Here is an 18,916-nt window from a genome sequence, read left to right as displayed (position 1 = left end):
CCCAAGGATGATACAGAATGGGGAGGAGGAAAAAAAAGGACTGTATTTCTAAAAGGGAGAGAAAGGACTAGAAACAGAACAAAATAGAACATTCATGAAAGCAATTTAACTCTCAGATAGCCAAAAACCCAGTTAAGTAAAACATCCTGTTTCCTGGCTATGACACGTAACTACGCCAATATTTTATTTGGAAGACCATCTGTATTACAAACTATAATTAGGTGCACAGTACATAAGCAGTCTACATTTTCCAAACTTTTTAGTTCTTTACTACTCACCTATAGACTTTTGGAAATATTGGAAAAAGAAGGGGTGGCCGTCTAAAGGGATAACTCATTATTACTTCCTATAACCACTGTGCTGGACTGGCCAATCATAGTGGCCACCACACTCACAGTCTACTTCTAGGGGGAAATCACCACACTTATGGGAGCCCTGGATGGTACCTTAGGCAGAGATATGATCTGTACACTGGCTGGTGGCCTCTGAAAAACCCGGTATGAAAGCTCTGTCCAAACAGGGATAAAGTGATTGGATGTCCTATCAGGTTCTTACCCAGGAATTTAAACCACTGATACAGGAAGAGAGTTAATAAGCTGGTAGAACAAACAGAAATGGAAATGGACACGGGGGAAAGGAACAACAAAGTAAGTCAATGACATGAACGGCAGAGGACTGGAGGAAGAATCGGCAAGTTGGCCGCTTTCCGAGCCACTGATGTAAAGCCGGCTGAGACCTGGCCGTATGAGGGAGATGCCCTTCATTGTTATTTGCATATGTAGTCTTGCTCTAAATCTCCATTTCTTTCTGTAACCTAAATGAATCCCTACTCCATTTAACCAAAAGACATTTACACGATGACAGCCTTTTACTTTCCATAAAAATAAAACTAAGTATACTCTAAAGACTTTTTTAAGTAAAATTACTTTGATTACACATTTTATTAAATTTATTTGAGAGAGAGAGAGAGAGAGAGAGAGAGAGAGTGTGTGTGTGTGTGTGTGTGTGTGCGCACAAGCAGGGGAGGGGCAGAGAGAAGGAGAGACAGAATCCAAAGCAGGCTCTCCACCATCAGCACAGAGCCCGATGTGGGGTTCAAACTCACGAACCATGAGATCATGACCTGAGTCAAGATCAAGAGTCAGATGCTTAACCAACTACACCACCCAGACGCCCCTAGAGTTTTTAAATAAAGTACTACTAACATGTGTTATACTGAACCTTTCTCTAAAGGCCTCATGATAATAGAATATTTGTGTTGGTCAGGGGAAGATGGTTTGGCCAGTCAGTTAAAAGAAAACTAGTTTCTCTGGTTGAGCCATACTCTAATTCTTATTACTATTAATATCTCTCATAATTTGAAGATGACACTGCTGATGACAATGGCTTCTATAATGGGATAAGGAGGGGCGCCTGGGTGGCTCAGTTGTTTAAGCGTCCCACTTCGGCTCAGGTCATGATCTCGCAGTTTGTGAGATCTATCCCTGCATCAGGCTCCAGACTGATTGCTCGGAGACTGCTTGAGATTGATTCTCTCTCTCCCTCTCTTTCTCTGCCCCTCCCCCACTCTCTCGGTCTCTCTCAAAATAAATAAATAAACACTTAAAGGAAAAAAAAAAAGGGTGCTTGGGTGGCTCAGTTGGTTAAGCATCCAACTTTGACTCAGGTCATGATCTCACAGTTTGTGGGTTCGAGCCCCGTGTCAGGCTCTGCACTGACAGCTCAGAGCCTGGAGCCTGCTTTGGATTCTGTGTCTCCCTCTCTCTCTGCCCCTCCCCTGCTCATGCTTTGTCTCTGTCTCTCTCTCAAAAGTAAATAAACATTATAATGGAATAAGGAATGAGAGTTTTCCTGTTGGTTCAGAATTTCAGCAAAAGCTCAAAGCTAAGGACAAGGAGAAACAAGTTTCCCTACATTCTAAAGAGAGTATTAGTCATACCCATGCAGGAATTACTTCAAAAAGAAAAACAAAAGGCAAAAATATTCCTAAAAACAAAGTGTAACTGAAGTAATCAAGGTAGAAAGCTGTTAGCTAAGTAAGGAATGCTATGGCATCTATTTCCCCCAGATAAACCTCATGCTAAGAGCAGGTAGTCCCAAGAGAAGCATCCAAAAAGACCAGGATTGAGCATATAACAAGAGGATATCCCCCTCCTCAGCTGGATGCTTGTTTAGGTGAGGAAATCCACAGGCAGTTACCAAAGCAGGCTATTGAAGTGTTCATGGAAATACTTGACACGTGTTCCCAGGAGGGTTACTGACGCTGGAGTATGGATTAGAGAAAGGAGATGTTATTCTCCCTGTGGCCTAAGTGGACACCATAAAAGGTGTCCTGGCTAGAGCTGTCCTGAAAGGAGCCTACTCAAGAAGGTCAAGTGTAAAGGCAAGGGGAGGCAGCAGAAAGCAGTGTTGCAAGGTATTCAACTAGAGTCCTAAGAGATCCAAAAATGGAGCAGTGGGGAGGTCCCCCCAGGGGCCAAAAGAACCCCCCATTGTGCCCCTCAACAAAGATCTAGCATGTCAGTGTCTACCACACCAAAAGCTTTTAACTGGTCACTGAAGACTCCACTGTTTTTCTCTAATCTTCCTTCCCTCTCATCCTGACCCTGGAGAAGCCAGGCAAGCAGAGAAAGGAGGAGGAGGGGAGGGGGAAGAACAAATCACTCCGCCTTCTGCACTGCTGATCCTGGGACAGGCCTGAGCTAGAGACAGGGGAAGTGTTTGAATTGCACAGCTGTCATTTGGACTAGACTGCATCAGTCATTACTTAAATATGAAGCTATCTGAATCCCCCCCCCCCCCGCCCCGCCCCAGCAAAGGTAAAAGAAAGCTATGGAGCATCAAGAGATCAGGAATGGAGATCCAACAGAGCTTGTTTAAAGGAACTGGTGAGAAATCTTGAAGCGGTTTAATGATTGTACTAACTGCACTTAATCCATTTTATAAAATGCCTACACTTTTAACTGTTTGATCTTTAATATCACACAAATCTTACCTTTGAAAAAAGACCTCCTGCCTCTATATCATATCCTTTAAGGTCCTCGTGTAATTTCTGCAAACACTGTATGACTCTTCTTTGATGTTCATCATCCTTTAGCTCATGAGCTTTGATCAGAAAGTCATAGTGGTCCAGTGGTCCATGGCAAACAGCCAAAGCTTTTGAATAAACCTCTGTAGTCGCAGTTGGAGACATAATCTCAGGTGTCTGAACTGTATAGGCTATAAACAAAAAATATATACAACTTTAGACTTTCTTAAAGGAAAGTATTTCATAGTACTCCACAGGTCTCTTAATGGTCACATTAAAACCTTTCTGTTACAAGTATGTATATGTGAGCAGTTATTGTAAATCTCATTTTGATTAAAACACATTCTGTTCAATAAATATAATCATCTCCTTTTAATAAAAACGAGTAGGGGCACCTGGGTGGCTCAGTAAGTTAAGCGTCCAACTCTTCATTTTGGCTCAAGTCATGATCTCACAGTTTGCAAGATGGGGCCCCTGAGCTGCTAGCGTAGAGCCTGCTTGGGATTCTCTCTCTTCCTGCCCCTCCCCTGCTCACACCCTTTCTCTCAAAATAAGTAAACATTTAAAAAACTAAAATAGGGGCACCTGGGTGGCTCAGTCGGTTAAGCATCCGACTTTGGTTCAGGTTGTGATCTCACGGTTCATGGACTCAAGCCCCATGTCTGGCTCTGTGCTGACAGCTCAGAGCCTGGAGCCTGCTTTGAATTCTGTGTCTCCCTCTCTCTTTGCCCTGGCCCCACTCACATTCTTGTCTCTCCCTCTCTCAAAAATAAATAAACATTAAAAAAAATTTAAAACAATAAAATAAAAAGGAATAAACTGCAAACCTTATAAGCTATCACTGTAACCCCTCTTCTAAAAACCTAACCTGCCACAGAGTCTCTGCTTTATCTCTATTCCATTAAACAAGCCACTTCGGTTCATCAGATCCTTCCCCGCAGCAGGGCTGGCCCCTCTGAATTAGGCCTAATTCTGGCTCTTGAGTACCAAGGCAGAGACGCAGAGACTAGTCACAAAGTGTTTTCTACTGCCCCTTTATTCTTTATTCTCCAAAACCACAGAGCATTCATATATTACCACATTGATTTCAGCCCTCTGCTTATAAGATTCCTTCCCTTTTCCACAACTTTTAAGTTGGACACAAAGAGGTGAAACACAATAGAGTGTCTGTTTCAAAGCAGTGAGGTTTTCTGATCCTTTTTTTAGCTTCTCCTGGGAGAGAAATGACTGTCTGTGGCAAGATCAGTCATAACTATTTCTTATCTGGGGCAGGTTTCAGTGAGCAGAAACTCCCTTTCTATTTTTATTTATTCTTTTACTGAAGTATAATTGAGATACAATGTTATATTAGTTTCAAGTGGACAACATAGTGATTCAATAATTCTATACCTCATGCAATGCTCACCACAATAGATGGTCACCACCCATCACCATACAAAGTTATAATATTGACTATCTCTCTCCCTATTTTGTAAAAGCAACAATAAACAGCAGCAACCTGGCACATTTTTAGATAGGGCTGTGCCCATCTTTGAGTCTGACAAAACTTTTGCAAAGACACACTGTGAGTGTTGTTCTCCTTTCATTGAATACCATGTTTCCTTTGTTTCAGTAACATGAAAATTACTTACCTTGGGGAAAAAATGAACAGTCAAGGTTATTTCCATCTTTTTCCCAAGAGAGGAAAAAAAGATTCTAAACAAATCACGAATGTTGGAGATAGGGCAGGGCTGTCTTCTAACAGCTGTTCTTCCTTTCTGAATAAAAGTTTTAGCTGGGTACAAGGCTGCCCAGTTAAATAACCCATTTCTGGCCTCTCAAGCAGCCAGGCACAGCCATAGGACCGTTTCTAACCAATGGGATGTAACCTGAAACAAGCAGCTCTGGTGCATGCCCTTACAGAGAAAGGGCAAACCGCTCCTACTCCCCCTCCCCTTTTTCTAACTGGCATGTAAGTATAGGGGCTGCAGCTGGAAAAGCCAACCTGGCAAGGAGAGGCCCGCAGAATGCTGAGCAAAGCAGAGCAAAGTTCTCCAACAATGTTAAGCTGCCAAATCAGCTCCGGACCACCTACTGGATTTTTATGGAAAAGAATAAAAAACTTCTATCTTGCTCTTCAACCAGGTCCTCAGCCAATCATCCGTCCATACTACTCCTTTTATATGGCAAATACTCTAATCCATCCCCTCCCACTCTTCCTCATATCACCACCCTAGCTGGGACTCTCATGATCTCTGGCTTGGCCTCCCTGCCTCTGATCACCTCCACTGCCCCCAAATTTACCACAATCTCTAAATTATCTTCCATCAACTATAGAAATGATCTTGCTAAAATCCAAATGTGATTTTATCAATATTTACCTTGAAATCCATCTCCTTGTTTAAAGGATGGTTTTCAAACATAATTTTAACAGCAGTGTTGTGGGTTGTTTTTTTTTGTTTTTGTTTTTTTTACATACAAAACATTCCATGGAATCCTAAATTTATTAAAGAGAAAAGTGGGAGGGGAGCACAAAATCCCACCCTCTTCACATCTCCTTTATTTCTATAACTGTACCACCCCCATTCCTAAAGCAGCCCTGAAACCACTTTTCCACCTTATAGAATCACATTAAGTACAAACAGTGTACAGAAAAGAGTGAGCACAGCAGGCCTGAGATTACTGTCCTTGGAAAGGTCTGCTTACACGGTGGGCCCTTGGCTGGGAACTTGGATTCCAAGAGGGTTCCCACCATTCCCAGAAATGGAAAGAGTGACTCACTGTGCCTGAACCGTTTATACCATGTATAAGCAACGTGGCTTATGCTGAACACCTAGTTTCCTTCTACGCACATAGAATGTTAGTACATGCTATGCAATAAGTAGCTATGTGACCGTCCCCACTCCACCCTAAGCATTGAGTCTCTATGGGGCTTCCCTAACAGACAACATTTCATATCTGTTGTCACAATTCATTACTGGAGAAACCAAGTATGTCTTATGTGACTCCACTGGGAGAAGACTCTTGGAAGCTTGCACCTAATTTCTTCCAGATTTTGCCCTGCGTGCCTTTCCCCTTTGCTGTACTGTGTCTGTATCCTTTTACTGTAATAAATCACAGCCGTGAGCACAACTATATGCTGAGTCTTGTGAATTCTCCCAGCAAGTCACCAAACCTGGAGGTAGTCTTGGGAATCCCCAAACACAGTATCCTCGTTCTGGGGTTTGAGAAATCCAGAACAGGGCCCCAGTCTGCATTTCCAGACTACTCTCCTTCTACTCTCCAAGAGGCATCCACTGATACAAGAAACGATTGAGCATCCAACACATGTAATGGGTAACAGGGTAATAGAGAATATCAAGGTTGCTTTTTTTTTTTTAATTTTAAGTGGGGGTGGAGGGGCAAAAAAAAATGCAGCAGTAATGTATCAGATCAACTGGCACTAGCAAGTGAAAGAAATCTGGGTACAGAGAAACTGGTTACGAAACTATTCTGGGTGGGAAATAATAGAGGCCTAAATTGGGACGGGCAGTAGTAGAAATGTCTGGAAGCTGGTTAAATGGAAAATGCAAAGGGAGATTCAGTAATGGGAGTTGTCTTCTAGTCAAGTGGATTACTCGGCACATCTCAAATCCATTCTTTCATTTCATAGTGCCTTTGTTCATACAGATTCCCTGGCTGGACATCCTTCTCTTCCAGCCTCTGCCAGCCTAATCTCTCCCTCACAGAACCTCACCACCCTTCAAAGTCCCTCAGCTTCCTACCACCAAAACCTCCAAACTCACCTGTATTTACCCCATCCTTTTCTCTTTCCTTAGCCTAAGAGTTGTTTCTCATTCCATCAAGGATATTAATGCCTCCTTGTTCTCTAATCAGAGGCTTTCAAATTTTTGAACCCTCTTTAATCATGATCCAATATTCACTCATGTATAAATAACTGAAAAACAATTTTCATGAAATAAGACATTTAGTAAGAGTATAAATGGTTTAAAAAGAAAAATATGCATGACATACTCTGGTATTTTTCATAATATTTTACTATATGTATGTGACCTAAATATGTGCCAAGAACTACTAGATTTAGTTATATTAAATGCCATATATTATACTTATTTACCTTTTTGTTTTCTGTCTGCCTTCCCCACCCAGAGTGTGTGTGTGTTTGTTTGTTTGTTTCCCCCCAGGGTATATGCTCTTTGAGGACAGGAATCTTTATTGTTTTGTTTAATGCTGTATATTCCCCAGTGAACAGTGCCTGGGGCATAACTGGTGCTTATGAAATATTTCTTGAATCCCCTCCCTTCCTACCTTTCCAGAGATGTCATTCTCTTCACTAACCACCTCTGTATTATATCATCAACCTTCCCCTCTCTACCAGCTTTTTCATACCGATTCAACCCTTTCTTATCTTCAAATTATATACTAACAACAAAACCAGTCATAAGACATCTGTTCTTCCTCCTTTCCTTCACAAGCCAAACCACTTGATTACCTTTACTTCTTCTGGCCACTACCTCACATCTTGCTCAATTCTCAACCCATTGTGGTCAAGCTTCTACTGAGACAGGTGCTGCTAAATTCACCCAAGGCCTACTATTGCCAAACCCAGGAGCTACTCTTCAGTCTTCATATTCCTTTTCACAATCATAAAATATCTGATTTTTAAAGGTAGTCATTAGAAAGATCAGGACTGTGGGCAAAGTACGTTGTTTCTCTTGGTCCATAGAGAGGCTTAAGTTCTTTGCTTCTGATTTTTCACTAGCCTAACATCTTTATTTAGTAGTATATATACTTCACCTGCATTTTTCAAAAAAGAGAACCAAGGCACACTGAAGATAAGACATCACTTCAGCTAGTTAGCAGGCATAAAAAGAGAAATAGCAGTTATCCAGTTCCACATGCAAGGAGCCTGAAAGTTGCCAGTCTATCCTAACAATGAAAAAGCTAAGCAGACTGAAAAAACAACATCTCTTCCCAGATCCATAGGACAAGGGAGGATGCAGAGCAAACAACTGCCCCTAAGATTAAAGAGAAAGACAGGCAAATACAGGGAGTAATCGCTAACCAGAGCAGAGACTCACGAGTGGAAACCATCCAGGAACCAGTGCCAGGGTAGGAAAACCTGAACTTATTTGACAAATTGCTAGAAGCTCAATGTGAACAACTCAAGATTTAAAAACTCCAGGGGTAACCAGCATAGAGGGGCTCCCATACTTTCCTGAATTTTACCTCCAGGAGCTCAACCAAGCTCTTAGTGTCAATACAGGAAAAAATCCCCTTAGGCTTCTAAATCTTCTAAATCTGAGCTGTCAGCACAGAGCCTGATGCAGGGCTTGAACCCATTAAATGTGAGATCATGACCTGAGCCAAAGTAAGACGCTCAACCGACTGAGTCACCTGGGCGCCCCTACTTTCTTTATTCTTAATTGATTTAACACATAACAATTTGTTCAAAATAATAGCAACAATGTATTCAATCATTTATGCTTAGGCATAGGTCATATATATGTTTATGCATGCTTACATATAAGTGAAATAAATGCCAACAATAATACAAGGGACAGAAGAGAGCAGTTGGGATTATTTTGTTATTATAACACGGTCCTTGCACTACCTTTGAAGTGGTGTAGTGTTATTTGAAAGTGGACTTGGATCAGCTGTGAATGTATACTGCAAAATGTAAAAAGAAATATAACTGACAGGCTAAGAAAGAGAAAATGGAATCATAAAACACTCAGTTAAAACCACAAAACACAGAAAAAGAGAAGTCAACAAAAACAAGAACAAAGAACAATGGCAACAGCTAGAAGATAACAAACACGTAGATATTAATCCAACTATATCAATAATCACTTTGAAGATCAATGATATAAATGCATCAATTAAAAGACAGTGATGGTCAGAGTGGATCAAAACACACAAGGCCCAAGTATATGTTGTCTACAAGAAACTCACTTTAAATATAAAGACATATGGATTAACAGTAAATGAATGGCAAAAAATATATACCCTAACACTAAAGAAAGCAGGTGTAGCTGTATTAATTTAGACACAGCAGATTTCAAAGCAAGAAAAGTTATCAGAGATAAATAAGGGCATTATATTACATAATGATAAAAGAGTCAGTTCTCCAAGAAGAATCAATCCTTAATGCATATGCACCTAATAGCAGAATATCAAACTAAACTATAGGATGCTAGAATTGACAGAAATATAAGGAGAAATAGATGAATTCACTATCATAGCCAGATATTCTAACATCCCCCTAGCAGAAGTGGAGAGATCCAGCAGGCAAAAAACTCAGTAAGAACATACTGAACTCAACATTAACAATCAACTTGCCCTGGCATTTATAGAATACTTCATCCAACAGGGGAATACACATTCTTCCCAAGCTCACATGGAACATTCACCAAGACAGACTACTTCTAGGCCATTAGACACATCTTAACAAAGTTAAAAGACCTGAAATCATATAACGTCTGCTCTAGACAACAACTCATTGAACCACAAATCAGTAACAGAAAAGTAACAGGAAAATTCTAAAACATATGGAGATTAAACAATACACTTCTAACTAACATATGTGTTAAAGAAGAAATCTCAAGAAAAATGTACAAGACCATATACCCTTCTCAAAAAATTAACTCAAAATGGATCACAGACTTAAATGTAAAACACAAAACTATCAAATTCCTAGAAGGTAACATAGGAGAATTATAAAAAGACATAGAGGGGCACCTGGGTGGCTCAATCGGTTAAGCGGCTGACTTTCGGCTCAGGTCATGATCTCGTGGTCCGTGAGTTCGAGCCCCGCGTCGGGCTCTGTGCTGACAGCTCAGAGCCTGGATCCTGTTTCAGATTCTGTGTCTCCCTCTCTCTGACCCTCCCCCATTCCTGCTCTGTCTCTCTCTGTCTCAAAAATAAATAAACGTTAAAAAAAAAATTAAAAAAAAAAAAGACATAGAAGAAACCTATATACTCTTGAGTTATGGTGATGACTTCTTAGATACAACACTGAAGGCACAATCCATGAAAGAAATAATTGATAAGCTGGACTTCAATTAAAATTTAAAACTTCTGCAAAAGTCAATGCCATGGTGTCATTGGAAGACAAGAGACAGAACAGGAGAAAATATTTGCAAAAGACCCATCTGATAAAGGACTGTTCTACAAAATATACAAAGAACTCTTAAAACTCATAACGAGAGAACAATCCAATTTAAAAATGGGCCAAAGACATCTCACCAAAGAAAATATACAGATGGCAAAGAAGCATAGGAAAAAATCTACACATCATATGTCATCAGGGAAATGCAAAGCAAAATAATAATAAGACACCACTATTCGCCTATTAGAATGGACAAAATTCAGAACACTAACAAATGCTGGCCAGGATATGGAGCAAGAATGTATTCCCATTCATTCTTGGTGGGAATACAAAATGGTACAACCACTTGGGAAGACTGTTTGGCAGTTTCGTGCAAAACTAAACCTACTGTTACCATATGATCTAGCAATCATGTTCCCTGGTTTTTAACTAAAGGAATTGAAAACTTAAATTCACACACACACACACAAAACCTGCATACAGATGTTCACAGGAGCTGTATTCATAGCTGCCATAACTTGGAAGCAATCAAGATGTCCCTCAATAGGCAAATGGCCAAATAAATTGGTACATCTAGACAACAGAATATTATTCAGCACTAAAAAGAAATTAGCTATCAAGCCATGAAAACACATGGACAAAACTTAAATGCATATAACTAAGGGAAAGAGCCAATTTGAAACAGCTGCATATTGTAAGGTCAGATATTCTAACTATATGACATTCTGGAAAGGACAAATCTATGGAGACAATAAAAAGATCCATAGTAGACAAAGGGTTGGGGAGGCAGGGAGGAGGGAATAGACAGAGCACAGAGGATTTTCAGGGTGGTGAAAACACTCTGTATAATACTATAATGATGGATACATGTCCTTATATATACATACATACATGCCCATTGTTTAAGAGTGAACCCAAATGGACTTTAGGTAATTATTATGAATCAATGTGGGTTCATCAGTTCTTATAAATGCACCACTCTGGTGAGGGATATTGATAATAGGGGCATCAATACATGTGGGGGGCAAGGGGGAATGTGGGAAATCTCTGTACCTTCCTCTCAATTTTGCTGTGAACCTAAAATTGAAAAAAACGTCTAAAAAAGAGAGAGAGAATCAGACAAGACACTCAAGGCTGAGAGATTGGCCAGCTTGGGCCTGGAGAGCAGCTGTATAAATTGAAACACAAAAGACTTCTCAAAAGCTGCACTAAATTAAATCTGTTACTACATCAGTGTACACAAATTATCGGATGCTGCTGCCATATTATTTTGATTTGTATTAATTTGTCTTATTGTACTCCAAATGGACAGTGGGAAAATGCCATTCTGAAGATCCACACAGCGATCTACAAACATAAATGGAAGATTTTAGAGGCCCATAAAGCCTGCACTGTTCTAATGCCTCAATTTGTACCTGATTTTACCATTTTCTCTTAAATGTTTTAAGAAGATCTCACTACGCTCCATAGTTCACATGCTACAAGACTTAGTCAATATCATGATGTCCTTCTGTCTGAGTGCTTATGACTTCCTAGATAGTATTTTAACAATTATTTCTACCCACCCTCCACCCCAGGAAAAAAGTTTCCCCAACCTTTGAGTGAATTTGTGATTATTCCGATTTCTTTTTTTTTTTTTTTTTTTTTTTTAAGTGAACATAACCTCAGGATTCTATGGTCTTCATATTAAACAAAAGATGAAGCGTAGAACTGGATCACTTGGCCCTTTCTCTTATTGCCTCCCAGTTCAAAATGCCTGCGTGTCTTAATGGCCAGCACTGCCCAGATCTGCGGTTGGGTTCAGTGCATTCAGGCATCATCACAATCTCCTTTGTAGTTTTAGCTTTTTCTCAGAAAATCTGTTTAGTCTGCCCACCACAGCCTCTCTGCTTCCTGTAATAAGACCACTTTCCCTGGGCTTACAAAAAAATCCTTGCCCTTCTTGTCCCATGTCACTTCGTGCCCCATTTCTTACAGGAAATGCCACAGGTTTGGGGAATATTTACCATGTTTGTTTGCTGGGGCACTATTGGCAGGGAGAGCAATTTGGAAGAAAACAATTCTGAAGTTCTGCAGTCTACAAGCTAATACACTCCACTTAACTAATCTCACTACATTAATAAATACTAAGCTACAATTACACTGGTTTTAATGGCACATGGTAGCATATAATGCAGAAAGAAGAGGCAACTACATAGCACAATTATAAAAGAAACTGGAAAAAGGCAAACTGTCACCAATAGCCCTGACAAGAGCTATTATAGAACACACAGTTCTTTTTTAAACAAGGTCTTAATTTATGGTTCATGACCGGGGTGGGGGTGGGGAGGTCTGGGAGCCTATTAAAAACAAACTATGGGTATGTATATGTGTTAATTGTGTATTTTTTCTGAGGCAAGATCTCTGAACATACTATAGCCTCCTTTGGATTGTCAAACAAGTTTGTGAAAACTGGTTAAGAACCACTGTTTTAAAGAATTACCAAAATTTAAGAGTTTTAGAAGGAAAATCTATTAAGAGCTGCTCACTTTTTTTGAGCACTCACCGTATGCCATGGACTAGAGTAATGACAATTATTTTTATTAATCCTCACAATAATCTTATTATACAAATAACTAAAAAATCCAGGGATAAATTTGTTCATTCATTCATTCATTCATTGTTCGCTGAAAACCAGCTACATCTGGGGTATTATTCTTGACACCCGTGAAAAAAACACACTAAAAATTCCTTCCCTTGTGGAGCCTTCACTCCAGTCAAGGGGAAAAGAGACAAAAAATTAAAGGAGCAGACAGTGATCTGTACAGTGATGAAAATAAAAGGGATATCCTAGAGTCTCTGACCAACAGCCTAGGCATTCCCAGAGACTTTAATAGAAATATAGAATCTCAAGCCCCCCACGTCGAAGTCTGAATCAAAATTTGCATTATAACAAAACACCTGAGTGTTTCATATACACATTAAAGTTTATGAAGCACAGGAGTGCTTGGGTGGCTCAGTCAGTTAAGCTTCCAACTCGATTCAGGTCATGATCCCAGGATCCTGTGATCAGGTTCCACCTCAGGCTCCACACTTAGTGTGGAACCTTTTTAAAATTCTCTCCCTCCCTCTTCTTCTGTCCCTCCCTCTCTCTCTCACTTTCTAAAAATAAAAATAAAAATAAAAATAAAAATAAAAATAAAAATAAAAATAAAAATAAAAATAAAAATAAATAAAATAAAATAAAATAAAATAAAAGCTATTACCTATATTTTCTTAAGTAGTAGCAGAGACCAGTTAGGAAACTATAGCAATAATCTAGCTCAAAGATCCCCATAATTTGGACCAGAGTTAGCACTGCAACTTAAGTAAACTGATGAAGATCAGGTGGCTAATAACAGTAGCAGCAACAACTGCTGACCTCTACTAAGTACTTACTAAGTGCCAGGTACTTTTCTAAGTACTTTACATATATGAACTAATTTAATATTCACAACTACCGTATGACATAGGTGCTAACAGTATCTTCAAAGGTGAAGAGTCAGGGGGACGCTGGGGCGGCTCGGTCGGCTAAGGGTCTGACCCTTGATCTCAGCTCAGGTCATGATCTCATATGCTGTCAGCTTGGGATTCTGACTCTACCTCTCTCTCTGCCCCTCCCCCAGCTCACATACACTTGTGCTCGTGCTCTCTCAAAATAAAGAAAATTTTAAATAAGGAAATAAAGGTAGAGAAACTGAGGCACAAAGGGGCTAAGTAAGTAACCTGTCCATGTTCCCATAGTCAGGTAGTGGCAGAGCCAACATCTGTCCCCACAGGTACAACAGGGAGGCAGAATATTATGGTGGAAGGAGGATGGGCTCTGGAATCGACTCTCAACCACGGATGGTGGATTGGGGAGATTGGGGCATGTGATCACCATCCTAGCCAATGAGGACTGATGCCTAAGGGGAAGTCAGTTTATGCCAAAGTTTCCTCCAATGCGCTTTTTTTTTTTTTTTTTTTTAATATAACTTACTGTCAAGTTAGCTAACATACAGTGTATACAGTGTGCTCTGGGTTTCGGTAGTAGATACCCATGATTCGTCGCTTACATACAATACCCAGTGCTCATTCCAACAAGTTCCCCAAAGCTCTTTAAAAGGAGACCAGAACAAGAACTCATTCTTTCCTGCCTTTTGTACTTTTCTCTGTCAAATGGGGAATCCTGGACTGCTGCAAACATGTTAAGAACATGAGGGAAAATGTTGACACATGGAGGAGGACAACCATAGTCTTGATATATGTTGTGATAGTTAATTTTATGTGTCAAGTTGACTGAACCATGAGATGCCCATACATTTGGTCAAACATTATTCTGGATGTGTCTGGGAGGATACTTCCGGATGAGATGAACATTTGAATCAGTAGACTAAGGCAAATTGCTCTCCCTAATGTGGATGGGCCTCATCCAATCAGCTGAAGGTCTAAATAAAACAAAAAGGCTGACCCTCCCTGAGTCAGAGAGAATTCCTGCCTGCCTTTAAGCTGGGATATCAGTTTTCTCCTGTCTTTGGACTCCTGAAATATGAGCTTTGGACTGAAATATGGGTTTTTCCTGGGCATTAAGCCTGCTGGTCTTGAAAGAATAAAACTACACTATCTGCTCTCCTGGTTCACAGGCCTTCCTTCAGACTTGGACTGGAATTACACCACCAACTCATCTGGGTTTCTGGGTTTCCAACGTGCTGACTATAGATCTTGGCACTTGTCAGCCTCCATAATTGTATGAGCCAATTCATTACAATAAATCTCTTTCTAAATGTATGTGTGTGTGTGTGTGTGTGTGTATTCTATTTGCTCTGTTTCTCTAGAAAACCCTGATTAATACATAGGTTATAAACCTTAATTGTACTGACACTGTTTCCATAGAGCTGGAGTGATAATAGCATAGGGGATACATGGCCTTTGTATTCTTTGGTGCTTTAAATTGGAGTGGATTTCTAATTCTACACATAGGTAGATAGTTGAGAATATCTTGAAGATATTGTTTAGATACTTTAGAAAATGGTGGACTAGACTGTTTCAGCAGAAGGTAAGCACTTTTCCTTTAAGAAATGTTATTTTAGGGGCACCTGGGTGGCTCAGGCAGTTAACCATCCAACTTCGGCTCAGGTCATGATCTCACAGCTTGTGGGTTCAAGCCCCACGTCTGGCTCTGTGCTGACAGCTCAGAGCCTGGAGCCTGCTTTGGATTCTGTGTCTCCCTCTCTCTGCCCCTCCCCCACTTGTGCTCTCTCTCTCTCTCTCTCTCTCTCAAAAATAAATAAATGTAAAAAAAAAATTAAAAAAAAAAAAAAGAAATGTTATTTTAGGGGCACCCGGCTGGTTCAGTCATGGAGCATGTGACTCTTTTTTTTTTTTTTTTTCCCAACATTTTATTTTATTTTTGGGACAGAGAGAGACAGAGCATGAACGGGGGAGGGTCAGAGAGAGAGAGGGAGACACAGAATCGGAAACAGTCTCCAGGCTCTGAGTCATCAGCCCAGAGACTGACACGGGGCTCGAACTCACGGACCGCGAGATCATGACCTGGCTGAAGTCGGACGCTTCACTGACTGCGCCACCCAGGCACCCCAGGAGCATGTGACTCTTGATCTCAGCGTCATGGGTTCAAGTCTCACTTGGGTGGAGAGATTACTTAAAAAATAAAAATCAAAGGGGTGCTTGGGTGGCTCAGTCAGTGAAGCGTCCAACTTCAGCTCAGGTCATGATCTCACAATTCATGGGTCCAAGCCTCACGTTGGGCTCTGTGCCGAAAGCTCAGAGCCTGGGGCCTGCTTGGGATTCTGTGTCTCCCTCTTTCTCTGTCCCTCCCCCACTTGTGCTCTATCTCTCTCTCTCTCAAAGATAAACATGTAAAAATTTAAAATAAATAAATAAATATTTAAAATTTTAAAAACTGTCATGTTAAAAGTCTGCTTCATCCTGAAGTTTTTTTTAATACTTGAAGTTAAATATTTTTTGAGAATCTATCTCTAACTTTATACTCAAAATCAGTAAAGATGTGGTTTAATGGCCAGAAATTTTACATATATCTTGTCAGTAAAGCAGGGTTCAGCTCAAAAATCTTCTATAAAGATTTCTAAGCTCAAAAATATCCTATGATTAAGAGAAAGAATCGAAGATATGCAAGATGACACATGACCGTACAAATATAAAGAGTCTCCAAGGTAACAATTTTTTGGCATTATTCATTCCTAAAAATTATATATCTAGAAATACTTAATACAATGTGATGAATCTGACCACTTCAAGGCATTATGTATGTTTACTGCAGTAGAATAATCAAAGAAGTTATACAAAATCAACAGACTACCAGAGGTATTTATATAACTCAGGAAAGCTATATGCTTTATGTTGATTTTAACAGCTTCAAGTTTTCTTTGTGAAACTTGGATTCATTTGAAAATTCACGAATGACAAAATTCTGAAAGGTAAAGAAAACTAACACTAATAAGTGCCTACTATATACTTAGCACACAGGCAGCACTTTCTATACATTATCTTCTCTCAAAAAAGATGAGGTAGCTATTATTATTCCTTACAAATAAAGAAACTAAAATAACTTAAAAGGTTAGAAAACTTAAGTGAATGGCCAAGCCAGGATCTGAAGCTAAGTGACCCAAATCCCAGGATGTCACGCTCATTAAAACAACCATAATACTATGGATAAGTGAAGGCTGTGCTCCCACTTGTCGTAGCCAGGCAACAGAAAATCAAAACACAAACCTCTCTCAGGCCCTCTAATTTGAAGTCCTCAAGCCTCCTGGAGCAAACACCAACCCATTCCTCCTGGATCTCCATCCTCCTCGGGCCCTGCCAGAGCTCTGTCCTGCCTACACTCTAGGGTCAACCTGTCTCTTCTAGTAAATGGCACTTCCAAAATGTACCAGCAGCAGATTTTTCTATTAAAAGTCCCAAAATGAAGTGTTACAGGAAAGAAATTCCTTTCCCTATGAATCTAAAAGCCCTTATATTTCACACAGTTGGCTTTTAAGAATTTTGACAAACCAGGTTTATATATACACACCTTTCTGAGCTTTGATAACAAAATATTAATACATTTGGCACTAAATAAAGACATAATGACCTAGCCCTCAAATAGGAAGAGGACACAAAGTTGGAAGACACATCAATGATCACAATCCTGATTCAAGGTGATGCTAATGTGCTACAAAACTGGATGAAAATACCAACATAAAATTTAACTAAGATGAATTTAAGTTCAAAAACTTAATTATACTGAAAAGAATCAGTTGAAAACCTATTAAATAGAAGAATTCAGTCAGCAGCAAATAAACAAATATTTATAAAGCTTCTACAGAGTGCAAAGCTCTCTGCTAAAAACTTCTTATATAATCAGTGGTGAGCTGGAAAGACACAGTAACTGCACTCAAAATACTGGCAGTGCCCTGGGAGAGATACAAACAAGTGGATGAACAACTCTAACACAGTATAGTACATAAAGGAAAGAGAAGAATGCTAGGAGATCACAGCCAAAACTAGTAATCTAGCTTAGGGAGTTAAGGGTACTCAGAGGAAATGATGTTTCAATTGAGAGCAAAAGGATGAACAGGAGTTAGCCAGGTTAGGAAGGAAGGGAATGAGATGCATTAGCCTGAGGAGGCTTTGAAACATAAGAGTATGGCACACACTAAAGAAAATGAAACAAGTTCAATACGGCTGAGATGTAAAGTGGAAAGCAGAATGGGGCAAGAGATGAGCTACTGGAGAATTATAAAGGAACCAGGTGCCACAAGGCCTTGCAATGACAGGCAGGTTGAATTTAACCTTGAAAACAATAGGAAGCCATTTAGGAGTTTTAAAGAATGCAGTAGTTTGATTATGCCCCTCTTAAGCAAAAAAGGAGGATACTGGAAAAATATTTTAATGGTTTCATCATTCTAACGAGCTAGCAATAACCAGTTGGAAAATACAAGAGAAAAAAAAGGATAATACTTACCGTTACAATAAAAAGTCTAGAATAAAGATGAACAATATCATCAATTTGTAAGATTTATATTAAAAAAATCTTTCTCAAAGGCCTAAATGAAAATTTGGAAAAATAGACCTAATATTAGAAACACAACTTTACCAACATCGCCAATTCTTCACAATTTATAGGTTAAATACAGTTCCACCAAAATCCTTAGAAAACTGTGAAAATCAATACAGGGGTTCTTGCCTACCAGATGTGAAAATAAATGTAAAACACTATGATCAAAAGATCAATGAATAGAATAGATACTTTTACAAAAAAGTCTTTATGGCATAATATATAATAAAAGAAGGAAGCATACCAAATCTTATCACTGGTCTTTTATCACCTAACATATTTTTGTTATCCATCTTGTCTATCCCTCTTAACTAGACTGCAAACTACAAGCAGGTAGGCTGTCTGTTCAATTCGCTATATACCTAGCACCTACAATGCCTGGCATACGATAGACACACAATAAATATTTGTTGAATAAATAAAGCAATGGAAGCAACAGACTCTTCAACAAGTGATATTTGGACAACTAGGAGACAACAGAAGAAATTAGATTATCCCTTCATACTACACACCAAATAAATTCCAGGTGGTTTTAAAATGTAAATATTAAATTCAAAGAAACTACACATGAATATTTACCTAGTACAAAGGTCTGCAAGCTATGGCCTACAGGCCAAATTCAGCCATGCCTACTAGTTTCTGTATTGTCTATGACTGTTTTCACACTACAATACCAGAGTTGAGTAGTTGCAATAAAGAACATATGGGCTGCAAGGGCAAA

The 18,916-nt window shown here is 39.5% G+C and overlaps 1 protein-coding gene across 2 annotated transcripts in view; it reads right to left on the bottom strand.

Annotated features, from left to right (window-relative positions):
* The window catches only part of AFG1L (AFG1 like ATPase), a 197,409-nt gene that overhangs the window by 161,172 nt on the left and 17,321 nt on the right, over positions 1-18,916 (bottom strand). For both annotated transcript variants that reach the window (XM_045499208.1, XM_045499207.1), the window contains exon 3: positions 2,996-3,219. In XM_045499208.1, the coding sequence (XP_045355164.1) occupies positions 2,996-3,219 (224 nt within the window). The remainder of the gene's footprint in view (positions 1-2,995; positions 3,220-18,916) is intronic.

This window comes from Leopardus geoffroyi, chromosome B2 (genome assembly GCF_018350155.1).
Source record: "Leopardus geoffroyi isolate Oge1 chromosome B2, O.geoffroyi_Oge1_pat1.0, whole genome shotgun sequence".
NCBI lineage: Eukaryota > Metazoa > Chordata > Mammalia > Carnivora > Felidae > Leopardus > Leopardus geoffroyi.
This window is presented reverse-complemented; position numbering and strand designations above follow the sequence as displayed.